Below are 27,304 nucleotides of genomic sequence, written 5' to 3'. Positions count from 1 at the left end.
AAAATAGTATTTTTGGAAAAAATAGCAAAATTGAGATAATTATGGGAATTGAAAATACTATCTCTAAGAGACATCCCAAAACAGATGAGACCTTATTCTAACTTTTAAACTAAAAGTTATTAAGGAAAAACAAATATTAATATAAATAGGAAAAACAATGTTTTCGGGGCCTTAATGAAGGAATTTGCATAAATTTAGGTGGCAATCAGGAGTCTAGATTAGAATGCCACTTCCCTTCAACCTGCCAAATTTCATGCAATTCCGATACTGTCACCCCGAATGGCCTCTACTGGCACCCCACCTTGATTTTAAGTTGTGACTTCCGGTGCCCCTACTGCTCTAAGAAGGTATGTGCTATCTGTTCTACATCAATTACTCAATTTTTGTTGAACCCAAATTTTTGTAATTCTCAAGTTAGAGTAATCAACATTTTTATTAAGGTGGTCACAATAAGTTAGTTTAGCATATTTTTTTTTTTTTTTGGCAAGCGTATATATACATTTTTTCTTTTGCAAGTTAGGGTAGTCCTGTGACCACCCTAACTTGCATGTGGAGCCGCCACTAATGAATTACTGACTAATAACTAATTCTCTTGTCAATCTAGCATGAGCATAATTTGGATTTTGAAGTAATGCATAATGTTATGTCCACAACATTTTAACAATAATTTTACAACAAATTATAAGTGACAAATTGTTATTAGTAAGTAAAAAAGTAACATTAGTAATAGGTCCAAATTAGAAACAGTAACAACTTATCACCTAAAATTTATCGTAAAAATTTTATAAATCTAGCATTACTCTTATTTTTAATGAACCTATATTCTTGAAATTTTGTTTTTTCAAGTCAAGGTGATACTGTAAACACCTTACTATAAGGTAGAGCCGCCATTGTGTCAAAACATGTAACACATTGTGAAGAAGAGTACTTATTCATTCTAACGGAAATTTTTAGACCCATGAATGCATTTTCGTGGCAACATCAGCTTTGTCCCCTTTCGAGTAATTGAAAATGTGGGAAATCGATGTAATTATGAATCTCATTTTGCATTTGAACACGTTTTCAAATCAATACTTTGCTGCCACTAACTATTAAGGGTGTGTGTGGGTCGAGTTAGTTCAGGTTAAGATGATTTTTGATCCAACCCACCATGGTGGGTTAAGAAAAATTCAACCCAATCCAACCCAACCCACATGAGTCAAGTTGTTTGGGACAGGTTGGATCCATGAGTTGAATAATTGTTTTTATTACTATTATTATTAAATTGAGCAAAAAAAATATAAATATAAATATAAATATATTAGAAAAAACTCAAAGATTAGTATCAATGTAACTCCTTAAAGGCAAACAACACTAATGACTAAACAACAACAGTAATTTACTAGGGTTTGTGTGAACAAATTAACTTTTACATAGGATAGGAAAAGCTGAATATTTTAAAAAAATTATTAATTATATAATATATTTTAAATATATGGGTGAGTCAAATCGAATTTGATGGATTTGTAATTTTATAACCCGAACCCAACCTGACCCACTATCAAAAATAATTTTGTAAGCCAACCCAACTCATCAAACCCTTAAAACCAACTGATTGAATCGGGTTGGTTTTGACAAATTAACGAATTGCCTGCCTGCGCACCCCTACTAACCATGTTATGAGCATGTGCTTGTTAGTACAATATTCCATACGTGGTTGGTTTCGTTTTCTGTCTTTATATATACAACGTTGAGGACCACCCACACAGGGTGGTCCTTACCCTATAATTGTGGGTGGTCCTTACCCTATAATTCTCTACCCGGTAAGAAATTAACGTTTGAGGGCCTGAATTAAGGGCAAAAGTACCTTTGCCAAAACTTAGATCTCAACCTCACTGACCATTCACATCAGGCTCTACGCTATTTAATTAGAGATTTGACTTCGAGCCTCTGTACACATGGAAAGATCTCTGGGGTGACATACCGAACAATTCACGCAAAATCGAAGACTTCAAGCCTCAGGACACGTGGAAAGATCTTCGTGGTGGCACACCTAACGATTCACGCAAAATTGGAGAGTAAAGAATATATATATAACTTTGTTAATGAACAGTAACTCAAAAGAAGTATTGAGTTACTATTCATTTGTTATTTTTGAATGCTAAACAATTGAGCCTGGTGCTTGCTGTTTTTAGGGATATTTAGTTATTTTTTTAACCATATCTACAGAAAAAAATTTGCCCACTAGAAGAAGTGGCTTCTATACAATGGAACACAGCTGATGTTACAGCATGTAATAAACTCTAAATATTCCTCAAATCAAAATATCAAAATTACTATACTCCTCCAACCAAGTCAATCAAGTTGCATATTTCAGCTCACAAAAAAATGTGACCAAATTACATATACGGTAAGTCAGAACTACTTTACCCCAACCCATATCCCTCAAAGTTGATGCCTTTTCCTAAGACTCATTTGAAATGGAAACAAGATTAAATTTTATAAAGATGTTGTGTAAAATTCAATTTTAACCATCAAATTCTAACATGACACATCATCATATTACATATTAAAGAATATGCACAACTACACTTAATCAATTTAAATACCTATTTGAAAATTCAACTTTTTGTGAGTTTATTGAGATGTTATTATGTGAGATAAAATGTATTGAGTTTTAAATAAAAAACTAATGTGACAACTTCTTATTAGATAGTGTAAGACATAAGTTTTACCCCATATCTTAAAAAAAAAAAAAAAAAAAAAAAAAAAAAAAAAAAAAAAAGAATTGTTTTTAGTCAATACTTCATGATGCGGCATAAAAAGGTTAGCAGGGTTTTGTCAAATGTGAGCAGCATATTCTTGACACAAATGCACATAAAAATGAATGGCTGACCTTTTTTCAAGTTATCTAAGGTTGCGAAATTCTTTTATGGTTCTGCTCAATTCAAAAGTGAATTGACTAATAACTAATTCTCTCATCAAATTTTGTAGTGCCTGAAATTCGTCTCATATTCTGATATTCATCATCACATCTGACCATGTCATGAATTCAATACAATATTTTTTACTTTTCTTACCCTCCCTGTATGTATGTTCCCATGAGTAGCTACTAGCTACAACATACAGAATAGTGATCCTTCTTTTCTTTTCTTTTTTCTTTTTTCAAAAGTGATTCTTGCATTGTTGTCAATTGATAATCTTCAAATATGTGCCTTAAACTCTGTTTCCTACGTCAGGGCTAGAATGAATAGGAGCTTATTTTAACTTTCATTTTAATTAGTGTGTAACTTCGTATAGATGCATGAGTACAATTAAAAATAATTAATTATAATTATATAATTCAAATTATAAATTTTCTTTTAGAAAATATTTAAATAATACATCGTATTAGCTTACATTTTTTTAACCATGCATTTCTAAAATATATAATGAATAGTATATTTCTTTTTTGCACCCAATAATTCATTTGCCACAAAATTAAAAACTTAGATGGACATGTGACAAAAAATTGAACTCCAATTGAAATCTAATTTAATATCTAATTAGATTTGGACTCTTCGATTTTTACACTCAATAATTCACTTTACACGAAATTAAAAATTAAATAGGACACGTGGTACAAAATTGAGAATTTAATTAAAATCTAATTGGATTTTTTCTGAATTTTGACTATATATATATATATATATATATATATAGATTATGGGGGTTGTTGTTGGGGATTTCATTCTCTGATAATGAGATGTGAGCAAAAGGTGTTAATGTAATGATTGGAATCTCGGTACTGTTCATTAAACCTGCTTGGGCTCGTCCATCCAAGTGACCATAAGGGGTTGTCTTAGGCTTTCTTGAGGTGGGTGGTCAAAGTATGGAGATGGGTCATCACTTGGCCTTGTCATAGAAAGGGTACACTATCTCAAGCATATTTCTCAGAACCGGACCGGACCGGGAGATCGGACCGTGAAAACCGAAAACCGGGATAAAAACCGGTTTTTTAAGTATAAAGAACCGGATTTTTTGTTAATTCTGTGAACCGCTAAAACCGGGGTTGGACCGTACAAACCGGTGAGAACCGTGCGGTCCAACCCCTTAGCAATTTTTTTTTTTTTACAATTTTATTCTACTTAATTAAATTATCCATCTCTTACACGGAATAAAAAAAATTATAATTAAAATCCTTCAAAGATATTCAACTTTACTTCAAAAATTAATCATAAATTTTAATGTTTTCATGGTTATTATTTTATTTTATTAACTTTCTTATTTAATTATTAAATATATGCTTGAAAATCATTAAATTCCCCTCACATATATAGATATATTGTCAATTTTACTAGTTTTATAAATTTAATATCTATATTTAGGTTTTAATTAATTATTTAATTAATTATGACGTCATCACGGTTCGACCCCGGTTCGACCTTAAAAACCTTGAACCTCTCCCTTTAATGGTTCAATGAATGGTCCAGGTCTGAAAACCTTGATCTCAAGAGTCCCTACAAAAAAATGAGGAATCGTCTTTAAAAATATCACATGGATGAGATCTTCCTAGTATTCATCTAGAAGAAGTGACACATCTCATTGTTCATAAATGGAGACGATCATCTTAATCGATAGCATGCTTTTTGAAACACTTCTCACATAGCATGCTTGTTTTGAAAATTAGACTCGTTCCTAAACTTTAAAAAAATTAAAAAAAAATTAAATTAAATTTAAAAAAAAAAAAAAAAAAAAAAAAAAAACAACGACGATGATATTTATTGAGTTCTAAAATAATGAATTTTTCAGTTAAATTTTTTTTTTTTTTTTTTTTTTTTTTTGCAGAACATAGTCAAATATTGTTCTAACGTAATCATCACATGATCTAAATGACCAACCTTCATCATTGGCTCTGCGTGATTTTCCTTCAGATGGTATATTCATATTATGTGTTTCAATCTTCAAAAGAAGAAAGACACATGGAAAAATGAGAAGAAATAAAATTAAGAGTGTATTCAACCCCATGAATTTTGACTATAGCGAAACATTTGGAAAAATTCAAAAAAGGAGCAAATGAAAGTCATGGTCTAGCTGACTATCGTTGAGTACGGGCCAACAATACGTATAATTGAAAATGGAAAGTCTCTTGTCTCAAAAAAAAAAAAAAAAACCCAGTTAGTCTCTTAGGCTTTTGAACCAATAACTCATTGGCACAAAAATTTATAAAGTTAAAATTGGACACATAACACAATTGGATCTCAATTCTAATATCTAATTGAATTTTCTTTGAGTTTTGCCTATTAATTAATATATATATATATATATATATATAGAGAGAGAGAGAGAGAGAGAGAGAGAGAGAGAGAGAGAGGACTAATAATTCAAGAAGATAATTATTTATAAGGCGAAGACATTATTTTAGTCCCTATATTTTGTGGTTACAATAAATTCGGTCCTTACATTTTAATAATAGTCAATTTGATCATTATTATTTTCAACTTGCAAACAATTTGATTTCTACCATTAACTCACTAACGAAAAACATCAATGTGGCAAACGGTGTGAACTAAAAAGCTTATGTGGCCTGTAATATGACAGGTTTGGTCCAATCAAAATCAGCCACATTAAAAATCCAAGTCACATCCACGTTAGAAAAATTAACAAATCTAGTTATCTCTCCGTTACTCATCCAATCCAACCCAAAACCATCCATTCTTTTTCATCCGTTATTCATTTTTGGGTTGATGAAGGATAGATGAAAAAGAATGGATGGTTATGTTAAATATGCTAACGTGGATATGACGAATATTTTTAATTGTTATGGCTAATTTTGGTTGGGTCAAGTGTGTCATAGTGCACATCATTTGTCATGTCGGTATTTTCTATCAGTGAGTTAACAGTAAGGATCAAATTGATTGCAAGTCAAAAATTATAGGGACCAAATTGATTGCTACTAAAATTTAGGGAGCAAATAATTGTGACCCCAAAATGTGAGGATCAAAATAGTATTTTCGCCTATTTATAATACAATAAGGCATATGTCAAAGCAGCAGTAGCTCTAAGAAATTTTTAAAGAACTTAAATATATCAACATCACAACAACAACAACAAACAAATATATGAAGTTTTACAATTTCTTTCTACAAATAAAATGAAAATTCAAAAAGAGACTGATGAGAGAAAAAGTGAGAACTGAGAGTGCTGAGATAAGAAAAATAAAATGAGAGATAATTTGAAATGATTATAGAAAAAGGAGAGAGAGAGAGAGAGAGAGAGAGAGAGAGAGAGAGAAATGGATGATACTTACTATGACTACGAGCCGAATAGAAGGTTTTTTTTTTTTTTTTTTAAATGATCTTTTTGTTGAATTATTTGATAATTTTTTGTTGTTTGACTTAAGGTCTGTTTAGGATTCACTTATTTTGCTGAAACTGAAAATTTTTTATTGAAAGTACTATAGATAAAAGTAAAAGTTAGCTGAAATGGTACAGTAGGATCCATGAATAGTACCAAAAAGTGTAATGGGGCCAATAAATAGTTGCAATTGACCTTGGTGCTTGATGTTTTTTGGAGTATTTAGCTCTCTCTTTTTACCATATTCAGCTTATGTAAAAATTCATGTCTATTTTAGTACAAGATTTTATTTTTTCTAATTTACATACTCACTTTTGAAACACCTTATCAAATTGTTTATTTTACACTACATTTCATTAAAATGTCAATTTTCTTGATTTAAAAAAAAAAAAATTATTTATCTTTCTTCACACACACAACCAACATCGACCCTCTTTTTTTTTATCGTCGAAATACATAAAAAAAATAATAATGAAGTTAAATGCAAAATGAATAATATTAGAATAAATTTACACAATTACTTTAACAACTAAGTATTTTTACACAACTTTGTATGGCGTGATGTATATAAATTTTAGACTTGATTGATTAAAATGTAGTACTTTTTTCTATTATACAAGCACCGATGTGAGTGCTCTTAGGATCCAATGCTTACGTTGATGCTAATTGATGATCTCCAAATATACTACATAGAAGAAGTGGCTTCTATACAATCGAACACAGCTTATGCTGCAGCATGTAACACACTCTAAAGAGTGCTTTCGCTCATGGAATCATTACTTAAAGTAGGCGCCCAAAATGAAGTTGCAACGAAAAGGACTTTTGATAAAGAAAAGGACTTTTGATAAAGCTTTATCAAAAGTCCTTTTCGTTGCAACTTCATTTTGGGCGCCTGCTTTTATATATATATATATATATATATATATATAAATATATATATATATATATATATATATTATTATCTTGACCAAACATATGATAGGTCCACTTCAAGGCTGTAATTATTGAACATTTTTCAACTCAAATTTTTTGTATAAATATGCTACTTAGAGCTAGGGAATCACTTGACCTAAATTTTTAATTAGAGAGAGATGGTGAGAGCTCCCTTCTATGATAAAAATGGACTAAAGAAAGGTGCATGGAGTGTAGAAGAAGATAATAAACTAAGGTCATATATTCAGAGATTTGGCCCCGGGAAGTGGAGGGAACTTCCCAAATTTGCAGGTAATTAAGAAACTCTTTGAAGCTGATAGAAATCAATCCAAGAAGGACATTTGTGTGTGTGTGTATATATATTTATATAAGAAAAAGAGAAATGTATCATTAGTGGTTAACCATATTAACTGTCTCATGAAATGTCTAGATAATTAAGGCTGTCTAATTCCTCGGCTTCTCTCAAATTATTCTAAAAAATGAAAACGTTGTTTAAGCACTTTTAGTTCTAATTTTTATGACAACCTTTTGCTTTACTTTTATTGTTCATTTTTATGCATGATTTTCCTTTATTGACTATCATGATTGTCTTCCATTTTCTGTCGTACTTCTCTTTCCTGGGAAAATCCAAATATTAAAAAAAAAAAAAAAAATTGGAATCCTGTGGCATTTCAGTACTTCTTGTTAATCAACCTTTTTTGTTATACATTAATTACAGGTTTATCAAGGTGTGGGAAGAGTTGCAGACTGCGATGGATGAACTACCTCCAGCCAAATTTAAAACGAGGAAACTATAAAGAAGAAGAAGATCTTATGATCATCAAATTGCATGAAGAACTAGGCAATAAGTACGGACTTAAAACTTAGAAATTCTTCAACAAGAATTTGGATGAACATAACTTTATTTACAAAATCTCCCCTTCTTTCCATGCGCTTTTTCTTGTTTGCATGTTTTCATACTTGATAACAAATATTTATGAGCATAACCTCCTTCACGCATGCCAGTCATTTTGAAGAATTCAGTGTAAACATGTTGGCATGGTGAATACTCATAAGCATCTTATGTTTGCATTAAATGCGTTTGTAAGTAACCAAGATATGTCACCATAATTAGTCAGTTTTTCTTTGAAATGATTCAAAATGAACTTTTCAATGAGCTTATATATGTGTATATATATAGTAATGAAACTACGAACATATATACTTTTGAAATTGAGTTAGATTTGGTGTCTATACTGGTGTTCCAGTTCTGCTAATAGGTGCTGTTACTTGAACTTTGTACTATAGACATTTGATGCAATAAAATCTTCGCATTCATAAAAAAAAAAAAAAAAAAAAACCCTCTATATAAACCCCATGTATTTTTCTTTGTAGATGGTCTATGATTGCGGCAAGCTTGCCAGGGAGATCAGATAATGATATAAAAAACTATTGGCATGCCCACCTGAAGAAGTGCACCAAGAAAAATCCTTCAACGTCGAATATGAAAACGCTGTCCAATGAAGCTTACCAACATGACGCTGATATAGCAAGGAAAACAGAAATTGACAGTTCTGTAAGCAGTTCTCCCTCTTACCAAGTTCAGGAGAGCTCCCAATTACCCCTAGAAACATCTTCTAGTGAATTCTCATACTTGAGCTTTGATAATACACCTTTCTCTGGCATAAATTGGACTGCAGAAGACAGTCTCGCTACATTGGAAACACTTGAACAATCATTTAGTGACTTTTGGACTGAACCCTTTATATTAGACAATACCTACGTCCAGAATAAATATCCAGAATCCTTGGCAGATGCAGGATTTAGTCCATCTCAATCATGCTACAATGAAGGCATAGATTCCATCTACGAGGCAATGCAAGAAGTCGAGAACTACCAGAGGATTAATGAAGATCCATATTTGGTGAACTAGTGTGTTGGTGCATTTTCATATTAAATGAATAAATGAAATATTTATCAATATACTAATTAGGTTTTTCTTTTTAATGTGAATGGTTAGATTAATTGAATGAGAAAAGATGGGAGTTTCATGAGGTAATCATTTCATAGAGGGGAGTTCAGTGTTAAGAAAATAGATTCCCACATTACTAAAGAGAAAATCTACATTATGTTAAAATTGATGATGTTATTTGCTTAAGAACATGATGCATACAAATTATACAATCCACACTACGGGAGGTGAAACGCTAGAGATTTTCAATCCAATTCCATTTACCCCTGTAATTTCAAATTAATTTTTGTATTTCTATTGACAAGATATGATAATTATATTCTCTCAAATGCTTTCTTTTGTTTCTTTGTTTCGGTGGAAAACATTTTCCTTAAAAAAATATTTCCAAAAAGAGTGACTAGTTTTGATGTTTATTGTAGCTAATCTGAATATGACCTTGAAAATGTTTTATATACATCATTTAATACGCTTAAAAATCATTAATACTTCATATAGACTCAATGCTGGTTTAGGTGAGAGTACTAATGGTAGCAGCCTCCAAGATAGTAGTGGTGGTAGTGATAGAATTAACGATGGTCGTGATGAAGGTAGTGAAGGTGGTAGTGGTGATGGTGATGGTTTTAGGAGCAAGAAGAAATGAATGGGGGAGGCCATAAGCAAATTGTAGAAAACTACTCCCACTTCTTATAGAAAATGCTTTTCACCATTTTAACTTATTTTATATAAACCATGGAAAACATTTTACGAAAATCTTAGACCCCAAATTTTTTATGCAGTGCATTATTTGGTATTAATTGAATAATTTATGTGTATTCCAATAAGTAATTCAACCACAGTAATCAATCACCAATTCTAAAACGATAATAGTAAAAGCAATAAAAGGCACACTAATTTTGGTGATAAAGTGGAAAGTTAAGATTTCAATAGAATATGTAATGTGTTATCAAAGTGTAAAGTTGTGATTTATAACTAATTTGTGTTGGCTTTAATTCCGTGCCAAATTTGATTGTAGTTTTGTTCAATTTTTTGTACCCTATATTTTATGTGGGATTTCATTGTAAGGATTGTGTGTGAGAGAGTGTGTAAAAGCTCAAGGCAAATTGAAGATCAAAGAAGTTTTCGCGGGTAACTCGCGAGTAAGCCTTCCTGCGAAGTGAAGCATGTGCTTAGCACATGATTGGAATGTGAAGAGTCATGACAGATGGTAACAGCTGGTTTTCGTGAGTGTCTCGTGGGTAAGGCTTTCCCGCAAAATACCCGCAAAATATTCTGTTTTGCCAATTTGTCATATTTGATACATCAGGTCTCTACCCATACTATATATACCCACATTACCCACATATTGAGATGAGTGTTTTTCAGAGAGAAAACCCTAGCCATTACCCTTGAGAGTGAGAGATTGTCATACCCATAATTCCCTACACAATTCATTGTGGTTTTCCTCAACTCCTACCTCTCCATTTCCAAATCCTTGAGAGGTTGATAGCCCAAACACTTGCCACACCCATCCTGAGTGTAAACTGAGGTTTTGGTGCTGCTGAGAAGCATTGGAAGAAGCCATTTTTTGTGTGGATGCAATCGGGCTGAATTGCTCCAGAGAGCTAGAGAAGACAAGGTTTCGTTAAGTCAGTTGGTAGCAGGAACTTGGAGAGCTCAAGTATATGGGGAAGACTAGGCTTGGAGGGTCTTTTGTTATTCGTGTACTCCAACTTATCCTCTAGTGGATCAATTAACCGCTTGGAAAGCAGCTGAGAGGTTTTTCGCCGAGTTCTTCGGTTTCCTTTTCGATAACACATCGGTGTGTTATCTTGTATTTGCATTCTTCTTCCCTACTCTTTTAGCTTTCATTTTACTGTTGTGTTTTGATGAATATGGCTTAGAGTAGTTATATTATTTGTTCGCTCGCATTTACTCTATTCCGCACTTAGTTTAAGTTAGAGTAAAATCAACCGAGCCGTAATTTTGATTTGAGGGTCTAAACAGCTCTTGTGTTTTCACACAAATTCGAGCTTTCACAAAGTCCAAGTTGTAATGTTCAAGATGTATGTCAAAGAAGGCATATTTTAAAAAATTTGACTGCCTTGACTCTCAATTGATCAAACAAGAGTCTTCAAGACTTTTTAAATTTTAATCAAAGCTCAATCAATCAAAAGAAAATTATTGATATGGCTTGATCGATTAAACAACAAGAAAGCTCTGACGTGTTTTGACTAAGTCAATGTTGTCTTGGTTTTTCGTTCCCTACATGCAAGCATATAAAAGGTCATGTTATAGCACAGCTCAAAAGATATTTTGGAGAGTTATTTTTGTGTGCTACAAAGAGAGAAAATCTTAACCTTATTATCACCAATCCTTTTTTTTAGAGATAATTATAATATGTTGCTAACCATGCTACTTGAACCATTTCTCCCTAAGTCCCTAATCACTTTGATAAGAATGGTTTGAAAATAAAAAGCCAATCCTTGAACGTTGTTTCAGAACAATTTGAAACTATTGTAGTCAATTTGGTCCTTACCATTAATTTATGTCCCTAGTGAATTAACAGTAAGAATTGATCTGACTGTAAGTTTAAAATAACAAAGACCAAATTGACTGTTACCAAAATGTATGGAACAAATTGGTATTTTTGCTAAAAATAAATAACAAAAGTCTAATTTATCGATTGTTGACGCCCACTTTTGACAAAAGGCCCAATGGCAGAAGAAGCCCAACAATATGAAAAAAATGAGAAGTGAAAATAGTAAAGTAAAGCCCAGCAAACCGGAATGGCAAGAATAATAATGGTCAGCAGGGCGCACAAAAATAATTAGTAAAGAAGAAGCAAATGGGCTGAGAAAACCCAAAGAATAAAGTAGTAAACTCATGAAAATAATAAGAGGTAAAGAAGAAGTAAATGGGCTGGGGAAGCCCAAGAAATGAATTAGTAAATTCATAGGGTTGGCTTAAAGGCCAGTAAGCCCGAAAAGTAATAAGAGGTAAGGATGGGGTAGTTGGGCCAAGGAAGCCCAAAGGATTTAGCAAAAACCCATGGAAGTAAAAAATGTAAAAAAGAAGTAAATGGGTCCAGGAAATCCAAGGAATGAAATGGGCTGGCACAACAGGAATGTGGTCCAATAGAACCCAAAAGAGGTAAGAATCTAGAAAGTGAGCTGACATAGCAGGAATGTTGGTCAGCGAAGACCAAAAGAGGAAAAGATGTAGAAAGTGGACTTGCAGGAGCCTCAGCCCGTAAGCCCATGGGTAACAAGAAAATAAAAGAGAGGTAATGATATAGTAGGAGCAGTGCAGTGGCATGGCAGGATCACCAACCAAGAAGCCCACGGACATAAGAAAGAAGAAGACTTGGGCTGGGCAGGAAGGAGAGGACTTGCACCCAAGCAAGGCCCAGTCCAAAGAAGAGGTGGAAAGCAAAGAACATGAACCCAAAGACCCATGTATCTTTCACGCCACAAGAGTTAAATACCTACCAAAACGTACACAGAGGCAATGGCAAAGGCGTGAAGGCCAAAAAAGTAATGGATTTAGACGGAAGTGGAGCATACGCACAGGGCCTAGGCTCCCTTTTTGGACTTGTGTTTGCTGAAAAGCTAAGCCCTTTTTATTGGCAAACGAGTTTTGCTTTTTGGTTGATGATCAATGATTAACTTGTTATCTTATTATTGAATTGTTTGCTGCAATCTTGTTATTCGTGATTGTATTACTCTGCCACGACCTTGTTATACTCCTTTGTTGTGTTATTTAGGCATTAATGTTATTCATAAAGATGTTTCAGTTATCTTGTTGTATTGTGTTTACTGATGTAATATCTGTAATGGCTATTCATGCCGTGAGCATGTTGTACATTTAAGACTCTTGTCAAGGCGCGTCTATACCGGGATGGCTCAATTTGTGCGCAAGCTGACATTTAAGACTCCTGTCAAGGCGGCGCGTCTATACCAGGATGGCTCAACTTATGCACAAGCTGGCCTAAGGTGTGTTTCACTTAGGCCAATCCCAACTCTCTTACCTCAAAATCATGAGGCGCCGTGATCAAGGGAGTTAATTTCATATTGTATCGGCTGGTACGGCCGATATATACTATACCGACAAGCAAACCAGTACATATAACTCCCCTGTTTTGTACCAGAAAAAATACCAGCCGTACCGGCCAATTTCGAGCAATACCGGTCGATACCAGGCGTACCGGCTGGTACAGAAAAAAGTTTTTTTTTTTTTAAGTTTTGTAATTTTTGAATTTTTTTTAGGGTAAAATGGTAACTTATTGCATTAACTTATTAGTATTATTTGTTTTCTTAGTATGCAATGGTAACTTTTAAGCTTTCTATTTTTTATATTGTGTTTTTTTTTTCTTTTAATTGATACTAAAGTCTAAAATCATGAATAATTAGTTCTGAATTGAAGAAATGTTTTATGGTAAACTTTTATATTTATTATAATACACACACACACACACACACACACACACACACATATATATATATATATATATATTTATAAATAAATATAAAAAATAGTGGTAAACCTGAAACGGGTACACCGGTATTGACCGGTATCCGAAATATATTGTACCGCTAGCTAAACCGGTACAGCCTCCGGTACGGTATTGACTCCCTTGGTCGTGATACAGCAAGAGAAATCAAGCCCAAAAACACAAAAGGCCCCACCACACCAGTCCTCTCAAACTTTGGTCAGATATTCTCTACCAAATAGAACGCCTGAGCATTTCAATCAAAGGGTAAAAAGAGTTAACTAAACAAGTAATGTTAGGGAAAAAAAAAAAAAAAAAGGTGCAAAAAAAAAAGGTGCTTCAGCGTAATGGCCTAACTTGAGCCTATGTCAAACCTTAACGAAAGCAAGGAAGTAGTAACTTATCATGGCCATTGGAGGGCTACACCAGTGGCCCAGTGGCCTAATGATGAGCAAGTTGGCATATTCTTTTAACCATAAATCAATATCTAGAATTATAACATCTCAATGATTACTGCAGATAAAAAAGAAATCAGATTTTACAATTAGGAATTAAGTAGACAGTAACATTTTGATTATATTTTTGCGTTTCCAAAAGAGTAAGAAACCTTTTTCTATGAGATTCCTACTGGAGGGAGGGGAGACTGACATTTTGATTTCCATTGCACCAAATCAACCATCTAAGATCAAATCATCCAGTAACAAATGTATAGTTCTTTACTCAATCATGCGTTAGCAAACATTAATCTTGACTCCAAAATAAAACAGGACCTATTATTATTATATAAACCCACATATGTGGACTAGAAAAGTAAGAGTAATACTCAAATAAGAAAGAAATGTCAAATTCAATAGCAAATTCGAAATTGACTAATAAAGCCCACAATAACTTCACGCGTTTTGTTAAAATATATGTGAATGGATTTTTCCATTTTAAGTTTTCATCTCTAATTTGTGTGTGTGTGTGTGTGTTTTTTTTTTTTTTTTTTTTTTTTTTTTTTTTTTTTTCTTCTTATTGAAAATTTGAAGGTTATTCAAAAAGCAAAATCATCATTTTTTTTGTATTATTATTATTTTTTATGTCATCTTTGTTTTGCATGTATTAGGAGCATGAAATAAAAGATTAGAAAATCAATTAGTTGCTTCGAATGCACATCCTGCCATCCTCTTTCTCAAAGTTCCTGTCCCCAGTCATGCGCACTCCATTACTCAATGGATAACATGCATCTATTTATTCTTTTCTATTTTTAATACGTTAACGTTTTTTTAAGTTTTAAGTCTTATACCACCACGCACCCTTAACATGATAGTCAGGATTCAAATTTCTAAAAGAAAGCTTCACATATATATATATACTTAGATTAGGCTAAAGTAGAATTTTTATTTTATATTAAAAAAAATGTTTTAAGTCTTATAAATATCCAAATTCATGGTAGAAACAAGCAGTTGGAGCTGAGAGAAAAGTGAAAGAGGTGTGAAATGTCTTTTATAGGTGATCAGACATTCACAATCACACCTAAGGGCTGAAGAAAACAAAAATAAAACTAAAGAAAAAAGAGTCATGTGATGTTCTTCTGAATTCTAATAATATGTATATATTTTGTTTATCACTTATAAATCTCTAATGGTTGAATAAGAAATTTGAAACTCAATTTCCATTTATACCAAAAAATTGATTAGTGTTTTGATTTGATGATAAAGAGCTATCACTAGGAGCGGACACCAAAATTTAAAACTCTCTTAAAAAAAAAAGTTTTAACTGGAATATCTACTCTCGACTAATGTTTACGTTAGACCGTACTTAAAACTTAAAAGAGACATTAACAAATTAAGAATAGAAAATGTAAGTAGACGCATGTCATCTGTTGAGTGGCGGAGCATGGATTTTTTTTTTACCAAAGACTGAGAGGGACTTTGAGACAGAAATGTGCATTCCTTACTATCACACACAACTTTGAATAATCTTCCAAACTTGTTAACAGAAAGTTATATAGACTCTTCTAAACACCAAACTCCCCCATAGACTTGTATCTCTAGAAAATCTATCATCTTTAATTTACAAATTTCAGCAATAAATTTAATTTCTGCCAGATTGGTTCTTCAAAAAAAATGAGAACTCAAATCTTTTTTGGAGACCATGGGAGAAGAACCTGCAGATGATCAAACCCCATTTTTTCATACTCAACCAGTTGAGCATCCTCTCCAGAGAACTGGTTTGGTTTCAGTTCACCCTTTAATTAACCCTTCTTTAGTTCATTTGTTTTATTTTCAATTAATGGTGACTATCATAATCATAAAGTGCTTTGGAAGAACAAAGATTCATGGTTCTTAACTTCTCATTTTTCTATATGTTTCCTTTCACAGTATTGTCAAAATTCCAATGAGTTGCAAATTCAATATTTTTCTTTCTTTTTTTTTTTTCGTAGTTTTCATAATCCATGCGATAATGAGAGAATCATAGCATGGTATAGGAACTAAAGTCACAAGCAATCGGCAATTTTGGTGCATCTACCTGCCAAATTTTCTCTCATTCTTTTATACTCTTCTAAAATTATTTAACCATTATTCTAATATAGTGTGCTCTCTAAAGAATTTAATTATAAAATGAGGTACGTAATTGCATGCTAGCACTTATAGAATGACGTACCGTAATTACCGGCAAAAGAATAAAAAATGACTTACATCATGATGCCTCCGAAAGAAGAAATTAGAGAACAATTTTGAAGCGTAAACCATTTATAAACAGTAATATATCACAAGTGCGTACCTTAAGCACTGGAAACAAGCTCCATCGGTCTATTCCACCTCTTTCCAAGGCCTATAATAACATTTCTTTGTGCCATTTTCTTCAGATTATATGGATATACTGCACCAGCACCACCAGTCCTCAACCATATCTTCTTCAACTTCATCACATGCACTTGGAAGTCCTTGGATGCAGTTTTGTCATTTTGGAAAAAGGGCACCAGTGAAGACATCATGGACCGGCAAAAGCATAGGGAGGAGGTTTTGGGTGTTTGAAAAATACGGGGTATTGTGCTAATCTAAAAGCATTTTCTATCACCTTTTTCATAACGGTCTATTTGTCAAGTTGTTATTGAAGAAAACAAGAAAATCTTGTATGTGTAACAATGGCAAAGCACAGAGAGAGAGAGAGAGAGAGAGAATGAAAAATTACTGAATGAAAATTACTGAATTGTATTGCAACACTAACTAACTAATACATAATGTGATACTTTAACTTAGGAAAATTCCAGAGGTTGGGGCAAACAAACACAATGGCTGGGAAATTTATCATAAAACAAATAATGGTGATAATGATGGAGGTGGTTATCCTTGTGCTAGTCGAAGAAAAATCTTATCATGAGGGCATGATTTCCTGGCTAGTACGATATCATGTGAAAATCAATTTCTTTGGGATTTTCGGCTTATTCCAATAATATTTTATTATGTAATTTTTGTAGATAATAAAAGTTTTTATGTAGTTATGAAAAATGTTATGAAGATCACATTCACAAGCCCCTTAACATATGTTCCCCAAGTTCTTTTATGTATAACTTCATGAAGAAAAATAATCACTTAATAATTGTGAATATGTTGGATAGAGAATTATATATTGGAAACATATAAAAAACAGCTCGTCTCGCGGAACCTTGAGACCCAAGAGGTTAAAGATCTTGGGATTACTGGATCTAAGTATAGTTTTGTTGATCCTTACATTGAGAGTCTAGTTTTGCTAGACAAACCCGACCTTGCAGTTACTTACTAAGGGAAAGAAAGAGGACCAACAAGAGGCAAGGTGCATTTTATTTTTATGGTTTTGCGTTTTGTTCTTCATATATACTCGGCATTCATTATAAGTTAGATATGAATTTAAATACTATAAATTCTTATTGTTGATTGCTTGCCTTAATTGAGTGGATTTATGTTTAGGAGAGAGCTTATCAAGGTTTTGCTTGCTGTCAATAGCGTGTATACTCAACTATCAAAAAACAAAGTGGTTTGTGTTGGTTATCAACTTTTAGCATGTTTATTTATCAAGTGGTTGAAAATAAATGGACACTGAATTTCATGCTTCCTGCCACTAATAATTTACATTATATAGATAGATTTACTCAACTTTTTCTTTCTCGATAATGTTATGGTGACCTCTTTTAACTTAATGTTTTCAAACTTGCACTAAATGTTCGTCATGGTCTACTTGGATTATTAAAAGAATTTCTTAATATGTCAATTGTGATCTTATTATGCTAAAGATTGTGATGCGAAGAGTCTTGTTGCTCAACTTGTTGGCACCTCCTGATATGTTCAAATCTCTTTTCCCCCGTTGTAACTATTAAACTATCTATAAAAAAAATAAAAAAAAGATATTGCTTGTACATTTTAAATCTTCTATCGCCTCATATGCCTATCTTCTTTCTGAAAAAGATACCCATATAACAATTTTCATGAACAAAGCAGCTCAGCAATGGTTATTGTTTACTTTGGGTGGTTAAGAATTGAAAAGGACTTGTTTTTAAACCTCATTTTGAAAACATGTTGATGGACAAATTAATCCTTGGTTCATAAGAGTGATCTTTTACTGTAGCAATGAGATCTCTGATCTGATACATATCAAAAGAAATTGATGAGATCTTTGATAATTTGTGATTGATGCTTGGCAAGAGATGGTGGTTCAATTTGTGGTTTTTGGATATTTATGGAGCATGCTAACTTTTGCATCTAGTTTCTTTCACTGTTCCTCCATTTAGGTGGTTGTGCCTCTACTTTGTAACCTTTCCTGTTTTGGAAGCAGCAATAGGCTGTAGTCATGCGAAACCTTTTTTAGACATCCCTCTCATCCACCCCAACCTGGTGATGGTGAGCATGCTAACTTTTGCATCTAGTTTCTTTCACTGTTCCTCCATTTAGGTGGTTGTGCCCCTACTTTGTAACTTTTTCTGGTTTGGAAACAGCAATAGGCTGTAGTCATGCGAAACAACCCTTTTTTATTTAGACATCCCTCTCATCCACACCAACCTGGTGATGTTGAAATTCAATCCTGAAGAAATTTACCAAAAGGCTAAGCTAGCACCTTTTTCTTTGTGATATGTATTGCTGAAATTTACTTTCATCTTAAAACATGTTAATGTTCTGTTTTTTCTTTTTTCTTTTTATAGACAAGTTAATGTTCTTACTTTGTTCTTTAGGCCAAGGTTATGTTTAAGAGGAGGGTTAAATATTTCTCTTAAACAATCGAAGAATGAGGACATTGGTGGTATGAAAAAAAAAGAGTACAAGGGTGATCAATTATTGTTGGGCAAGGGATAACCGCCTGCACATAAGACACATTGAACACTTAGGGATGTATTTTAATAAAAAAATAAAAATAAAAAATAAAAAATAAATAAAAACACCCTTAACTAACAACCAAGGTTGTATTCATGAGAGCGTGTTGAAGGATGATAACAAACCTCAACTCAAACATGTGTTTTGTGTTTGTCTACTTGGCTTTGGCTCTACTTTGAAATTTTTCTTTTGGTTGTGCAATATTTCTATTCTCTTATTTTCTTTGGTAGCATAGTGTCTTCTCTTTACAATTGTCCCATGTTAAGTAGCAAAATATCTTCTTACTATATATGGCTTGGGAACCTGCTTAGAACATTTACCTATGTCCCCCATTCACTTTGGTCCTCATGTTCATTTGGTAAAGGGTTGGAGTATCTCTTTATTTTTACATTTCAAAAAACCACAAATCTCAGTGTAGGTTTTTTTCCATAATGTTACAAAGATCAGTATATTTTTATCTTCTTATGGTATTAAATCACAAAAACGAATGCACTTACAGTTTTTAAATTCTTGCAGGACTTTGCGCAGTTATGGATGCTGATGAGCTGTACATAACAGACTTCAACTCAGAGAAAGAAAAGAGTCAACAAAGTCTTTTGATGGTGTGTAGTTATTTAATGTTGGCATTAGTTTACTATGTCAAAATAGATTTTAGTTAGAACTTTAAAGGAGTTTATTTTGTTAAACTAACTTGGGCTACACCACTCTTATGTTAGTATTTTTGGATGATTTGAAGTTTGGTTTCTGTGCGTTTACAAAAATGATTAAGCACTATATTGTATGCCATGCTTGCATTATGTGTGTGTTAAATTTCTCCTTACTTTACATCTATCCAATGGATGTAAAGGTATCTATGGAAAAATTCTATAAATCTGTCTTTTAATCTTAGGATGTGTTCATTTATGATTATAGGAATGAGTGATGCATAACTGAGCTTGTCTAGTTTTGTATGTTGTGCAGTCAATACACAATCAAGTAAATAATGCGTACTGCCTTGTTAGTTGTAAACCATCTGATGCCTACTGCAGGCTGTGTTTGTGTCTGATATTGTTTGTTTTGCTGCTGCGGGGTCCAATGTAGTGAGTTGCCTGTGCTACTATATTTACTTGCTGCTGTTGTGTTAATTGGCCTGTTGCCTGTTATGCTTGCTTCATCTGTGTGTTGGTCAACTGCCTGTAGTGCAGTCTGCTACCTCTGCTGTTCTATGTATTGTTGTATTCTATCTTATTTGCTATTTAGCAGTGTTAGCAGATCCTGAGATTTGAGTACTAGGATAGGTAATTGCATGTAATCTGTTTGGCTGATGCATATCAAGAGTGCATGTCATCAGTTAGTTATTGGTCCATCTTCATAACTAGCCAAATTACTAATTAGAGGTTATTAGTGATAGCATACTGTTAGATGCTATCTGGTTGTTAGTTAGGGAAGTGGTTTGGGCAAATTATGACTTGTACTCAACTAGCCTTAGTATATAGAGGTTTTATCATTATAAGGAATCATGAGATGAAAATTACTTGTTCGTAGTCTCTTTAATCTATCTTTTCTCTCAATTCTCACTCTCTTTCTTGAGGCCTTGCTACCTCGAATCTGTCACTTCACTATTTCATTTGCACACACAATCAGGTTCTTAACACTAACATCCATGGCAAGGCTGTCGTGAAGCAATCAACTGTGATCAGTTGAAAAAATTTGAAATGTTTTAATGTTCATAAAGACACTAGGATTTTCTTATTTAGTTCGGCAGGGTGTGTGCATTGTTTCATGATTCTCTTTTTGTACTCTCCTTGCTTTGACTTGTGCTCTCCAAAAATTTTTAGACAGTCTTCTAAGCTATTCTGGAGGAGTAGGGAAAACCAATTGCTATGACTGAGAATTTCATTCAGAAAAGTTTCTTCGCCCTCACAAACTATCAATGGTATCTGTTTGCTTCTAAAAGATGTAACATTTTTTAAAAAGTTTACGTGACCTAGCTTTTTCTTTAATTCTCAGTAAGAACTTGATATTTCTAAACAAGACCAAAGCCCCCGTAGTCCCCCCTTCATAATACCACAATAATACTGTGTGAGAAAAAGTTGTAAGCAACAACGATTGTAGCCAAACCAAATAAAGGTAATTCTGTAACTTTTTTCTTGATTTCAAGTCCTACTTATGGTTGATTTCCTGTTTCAATTAAGTACTCAGATATATTTTCTGTAATCACTACAAAAAACGCGGGCTATAGCCGCGTTTTTTTTAGCCGCGTTTACAAAAAACGCAGCTATAAGGGATCTATAGCCGCGTTTCTCTGAAACGCCGCTAAAGCCACATGCTATAGCCGCGTTTTTCTAAAAACGCCACTATCGCTAACTTAAAACGCAGCTAAAGATAAGATGTAGCTGCGTTTTAAAAAACGCAGCTATAGGTCCAACCGAATAATTTTTTAAGGTGGACTTATAGCGGCGTTTTTGTGTTTTAAAAAGCGGCTAAAGGTTACCTACAGCCGCGTTTTTCAAAAAACGCAGCTATAGGTAACCTGTAGTTGTGTTTTCTCTTTTTAAAAACGCGGCTATAAGTAGCGCTTAAAAAAAAAAAAAAAATTTCTGAAACTTCCCACGTACACTACCTTTCACACCTGCACCCCACTTTCCCACCTACCCCCACTTGCTCTCTTTTCTTCCTATTCCCTTTCTTTCTTCATTCTTCAGATGGTACGTTCTTTCTTCTTTTTTTTTTTTTCTTTTTCTTTCTTCCTTCTTCACATCTAGGTAAGTCTTCTTCTTCTTCTTTTTTTTTTTTTTCCTTCCTTCTCCACATCCAGGTAACTCTTTTCTCTGTTCTCTTTTTCTCTTTCTCTTTTTTTTTTTTTTTTTTTTCCTTTTTCTTTCTTCCTTCACATCTGGGTACTGCATTTTTTTTTTTTTTTTGTTCCTTTTTCTTTCTTCCTTCTTCATAGGTTTGTGTTCTTTTTTGATTCTGAGCTTGTGCTTTTGTTTTATTGAATGGAATTAGTGTTAGATTTGGTTGATTTTGTTGAATGAGAGGAGATTCATGGGTTTGTGTTATATTTTGGAACACGTTTTGTTTGATTTTGAATTTTTTCGTTGTGTTTGTATTGTGAGAATGTTGTGTTTGTATTGTGAGTATGTTGTGTTTGCTTTTAATTTTCCGGGTTTGTGTTTGATTTTGAATTTTTTGGGTTTATGTTTGATTTTTAATTTTTTGGGTGCATGTGTTTGTATTGTGAGTATATTGTGTTTAATTTAAAATTTTCTGGGTGTGTTTGTATTGTGAGTATGTTGTATTTGATTTTGAATTTTCTGGATTTGTATTTGTTTTTGAATTTTTTGTATTTGTGTTTAATTTTGAATTTTTTATATTTGATTTTTCAATTTTGAATTTTCTGGGGAAAAAAAATTCCCAGAAGTTTTTTTTTTTTTTTTTTGTTTTTTAAAAAACCTATAGCCGCGTTTTCAGACGCGGCTTAAAGCTGGTCTATAGCCGCGTTTTTGGAAACGCGGCTATAGGCTGAATCCTATAGCCGCGGTTAGAAAACGCGGCTATAGGTCAGACCTTTAGCCGCGTTTTTGAAAAACGCGGCTATAGTCTTTGAGCTGCGGTCTTTAAGCCGCATTATAAACGCGGCCATAGGAAACGCGGCTCAAAGCCTATAGCCGCGTTTTTGGGGTCTTAAGCTGCGTTTTTCAAACGCAGCTTTAGACCAATTTTTTTGTAGTGAATAAATCCACTCAAAGAGGATGGTTATAGCTCCTCTTCTTCTTCTCTTCCAAGGTGTGAACCAGACCAAATAATTTAAATCCCTAGTACTGTGACTGTCGATCCTAAATCTACTATTTCCTAGGTGCTACACTTAAGGTTTCTCAATTAAATCAACCACATAGTTGGATTGACCAATGACTTACATGGTTGAATTTATTCTCCTTTAAAAAAAAATTAATATTATTTATTTTGCATTGATCATATAACTATATGCTTGAACTTAATTTGAAAATCTAAAGTGCAATCTCCAAGTATCTCTGGCTTTATTTTTTTTTTTTACTCATAAAAATGGCATCTGCCTAAGCCTTGGGCCTTTTCTGGGTGTAGACTGTCTGTTGTGGCCCTATGGCCCCCCTTCAAAGCAGTCAAGGTATATATCCTTGATGCTGAAAATAGAAGAAGAAAGAGGAGGTATACTAAAAGCTTTAAATTTAGGACTTGACAGACATCAACATGCAATAACTAATGGTAAATTTTGGTTTCTCTAGTTCAATAATATAATTGTTTATTTAAAACTTATGTACCAAGATGAACGATTGAGGTAAATTCTAAACTGTCACCAGCTTCCAATTGAAATCTAAATTTGTATGCATGGGTACTTTTTTATTATTATTCAATATTCAAATCCAACTTTCCCTATCATCACTATATATATATATATATACACACACAAAATTTAGAACAAAAGCCCATTGAGTTCTATATCGAACGATAACGGTCACCTTATAACAACCTTGGTCAAATGTAGTACATTTAATGTGGCCATCACAATAGGCAACTACCATAAACATGATAATGCTTAGCAATGTGCATATGGCTTTAACATTTTTTGAAGCGCATTTCTTATGAGAACAAAGTCACTATTAAGCTAATTGTCATACTAAGAAAATCACAAGAAACTTGTAATTCACTAAGAATAATAAGAACCAGCTGCTCTAATGAGTGTTTGGAAATGTAGGTGATTTAACATTTTATCCTTTGAGCACCTATCATGATAAATCTCATTAATTAGAAGCACTGAACTTTGCCAAATAGACTATATATATATATATATATATATATATAACATTTGGTAAATACTTAAAATGGTAGTATAGACATACAATCAATAGCAAAGTGTGCAAAATGTGAAGCTACAATTGAATTCGAAGAAATGCACTTATATGAGAAATTTCATCAAACACATTGTGGGTTTTCTAATTTGACCAATTTTGTAGTTAGGAATCAAAGTTACATAATAAAAATTAAAGAAAATAAAAATGAAGTGATTGATTAAGCATTAAAAAAAAAAAAAAAAAACCCCACAGACAATTACTTGAATGCCATGAGTAAGTAACAATTACTTTAATCTACCATTGCTTTTCCTACATTCATCTTGGACAAGAAAATAGCCCCTCTAGACTCTAAGCACTTTGTACATTGGAAGTGCCAATTCAATTACAAGGCTCTTCATTCTCAAAAAAAAAAAAAAAAATTACAAGGCTCTTGATAATTGATTTTTTATTTTTTTTAATAATAAGAAGATCATCATTTTATTAGAGAGAAGATAAATGCATTATATCATGAATCAAAGTTATTTCAATAAAAGTAGAATTTTTCTTTATCCAAGTTACATAACCAGCAATGCCCTTAGCATACTAAGCCAAGATATATGCTGAATGATTTCCCTCTCTTCGAACATGTGTTACTTGAATGCCACAAAAATCTCTCATCTGATGTTGAATTCCTTCAACTAAATCGCTAATAGCCACTGGAGGTTCAAGGCTTCGGATGAAATCAAGGAGTCACACTCAAAAATCATCTCCCGTACCCCTACATCCCATGCAAATTTAACCCTAGTCTCCATTGCCTTAGCTTTGCATTCCAAAGGTCCTAGAGGACAAGGAATCTTCATGCTCATTGCTGCCGTTACACAACTGTTGCTGTCCTTGATGTTTGCTCCAACCCAGACAAGTGAGTAGCAGTAAATGTGGCCCTTGGCAATTGTACTTAAATTTTATAGTGTTAGATTTAATTTTTTCACTAGGTCAAGAAAACAAATGAAGTCAAGTTAAGTTAGAAAATTATAATGCTTTACCGTATTAAACTTTCATAATGCCATAAAATATTTCTTATTTAAGGGAGAAATTAAAGAATGCAATAAATTATTTGCTAATTATTGGTGATCATTTGCTCAAATATATATATATATATATATATATATATTTTGGTGATCAGAAACTGTGTGGTAGTGACTTGACTAATGAGGAATGAGAAAAAAAATAAAACAAAATTACAAAAAGACCTGGCACAAATCAAAATGCCACAACAACAAACTTGCATCCGTACATATTAATATAGATCCAACATCGTTTTTGGACTCAAGTTTAATATGCGTTGATTTAAAAAAAAATTTAATTTTTTTAAAAATCTCTCTCTCTCTCTCTCTCTCTCTCTCTCTCTCTCTCTCTCTCTCTCTCTCTCTCTCTCTCTATGATGAGCTAGCTAGGGATTTACTTCCAATCCCTAAAGACAACCAACATGATGCCAAAGAAAATGAACACTCACTAAAAGATTAACATGATTACATATTTTAAAAATCTAATAGTTGAATTGAATTTTTTTGATGTTCTAATATGCGTATCAATTTTTATGTTAACCAGATATGATTTTACTATTTGATCCAAGAGTATAATTTTTATGCATATAAAAACTTAAAATTTAAATATTTAATTGATAAAATAGCTATTAATATTTGATTTTCTTGAATTTTGGAAGCAATTAATAAGAAAATATAATCTAATGATGGATTTGACAAATTTCATATCCAATAAAAATCTATTGAGACAATGGATTTGTCACAATTCATATCTAATATAAATATATTGAGTGCAGGTTTTAGCTAAATTTTGTTTTATATGTTGATAGTCTTTATAATCTACCATTATTTTTCGTACATGCATCTTGGAAAAGAAAATAACAACTCCAGACTCCAAGCATTTTGTGTATTGGAAGTGTCAATTCAGTTATAAAGTCCTTAGCAACTGTATTTAAATTTTAGTGTTAAATCTAATTTTTTTCACTGGATCAAGAAAACAAATGAAAGCAAGTTAAGTTAGAAAATTATAATGCTTTACCATATTAAACTTTCATAATGCCATAAAATATTTCTTACTAAGGGATAAATTAAAGAAAAAGAATGCAATGAATTACTCCTTGATTATTGGTGATCAGGAACGGTGTGGTAGTGAGTCTAGTGACTAGTGAGGAATGACCGAATGAGAAACAAAAGAAAATTACAAAAAGACCACGGCAGAAATCGCAATGCCACAGGTGACAAGCCCACAAATCCGCAACAACAAAATTGCATCCGTATTGACTCTAAAATAAAAAGATAATAAGAAAAAAGAAAAAGCATCCATACATACTAATATGGATACGACATCGTTTTTGTACACAAGTTTACTATGAGTTGATTCTTTTCTAGTTTTCTCTCTCTCTCTTAGGGTCTGTTGGTTGGGAAGATGGAAAAGTGAGAGGATAAAAAATAGAGGGAGGATGGAAAAGTGGGAGGATATAAAGTTTTTAATTTTTCTCATTTGTTTTTGGTTGAGAGGATGGAAAAGTGAAGGGATGGAAAACTTTTTGGTTTGATTGAAAATAAGGTTTGTATAAATTTACCATCATATCCCTCTTAAATAAAATAAAAAGTAATACATTATACTTTTTTTTAAAAAAATTGTATATAGATGAAAGTGGACATTTCAAAAAATAGTATAAGAAATCATCCAAAAGTGTTTTCTTAAAAAATTAAGAAAAAAAAAAAAAAAAAGAAGAAAAAGAAGAACCCACCACTTGACAAAAAAAAAAAAAAACAAAACAAAAACAAAAGGCCAACGTTACAAAGAAAAAGTTAAAAGAAAAAAAAAAGGAAAAAAGAAAAAAAAGAAAGAGCAAGCCAACATTACCAAAAAAAAAAAAAAAAAAAAAAAAAAAAAAAAAAAAAAAAGCCAGAAACGTTAAGTAGAGGTGGGAGCAGTTTGTCCAAATATTTTTCTCACTTTTCACTCCAATTTTTTCTTCAATTTGGAGAGATTGTATTTTGAAGGGGGAGGAGAGAAAACTTGTGGGGCCCACCACTTTTCTCTCCCCCTCCCCCTCTCAACTAAACAGTGAAAAATGTCATTTTTCACCCTATTTTCCTCTCCCTATTTTCCAAGTTCCTTTTTTTCACCTCAACCAAACATACCCTTAGTCTCACTTTCACAGCTCCTCTCATGAGTTAGCTAGGTTTTTTTTTTTTTTTTTTTTTTTTTTTTTTTTTTTTTTTTTTTTTTTCATCATTTGGCCTTAAATTTTTAACAATTTCGTTAGTGGTGATTTTGCAAAACAAGTGGAAAAATAGCATCTTGAGTTTTTAAAACTCAAGTTTCATGATAGAACTCGAGTCTTAAATGCTTGAGTTTCAGAGCTGGTAAACAAAAATTATCCACGTGGAACTCGAGTCTCTAAGACTTGAGTTCCTTCATTAACAAATACTGTTCAACTTCATTTCTTCATTCTGGGTTTCTTCAT

General features: G+C 32.7%; 2 protein-coding genes across 2 annotated transcripts in view; both read left to right on the top strand.

The window, feature by feature from the left end:
• The first annotated feature begins 7,406 nt into the window (after positions 1–7,406).
• LOC115955427 (transcription repressor MYB6-like) lies at positions 7,407–9,160 on the top strand. The gene is made up of 3 exons (XM_031073553.1): positions 7,407–7,539; positions 7,967–8,096; positions 8,623–9,160. Exons 1-3 carry the CDS (start codon positions 7,407–7,409, stop codon positions 9,158–9,160), a joined length of 801 nt encoding a protein of 266 aa, XP_030929413.1.
• Positions 9,161–9,256: 96 nt separating this feature from the next.
• The window catches only part of LOC115955426 (F-box/LRR-repeat protein At2g43260-like), a 29,060-nt gene continuing 11,012 nt past the window's right edge, over positions 9,257–27,304 (top strand). Inside the window, exons 1-2 of the mRNA XM_031073552.1 lie at positions 9,257–9,282; positions 9,695–9,816. Of these exons, the coding sequence (XP_030929412.1) occupies positions 9,257–9,282; positions 9,695–9,816 (148 nt within the window). The remainder of the gene's footprint in view (positions 9,283–9,694; positions 9,817–27,304) is intronic.

The sequence above is a fragment of the Quercus lobata genome, chromosome 8, assembly GCF_001633185.2.
Source record: "Quercus lobata isolate SW786 chromosome 8, ValleyOak3.0 Primary Assembly, whole genome shotgun sequence".
Classification (NCBI taxonomy): Eukaryota; Viridiplantae; Streptophyta; class Magnoliopsida; order Fagales; family Fagaceae; genus Quercus; species Quercus lobata.
Note: the sequence above shows the minus strand (reverse complement) of the source record. Positions and strands in the feature narration are given on the sequence as shown.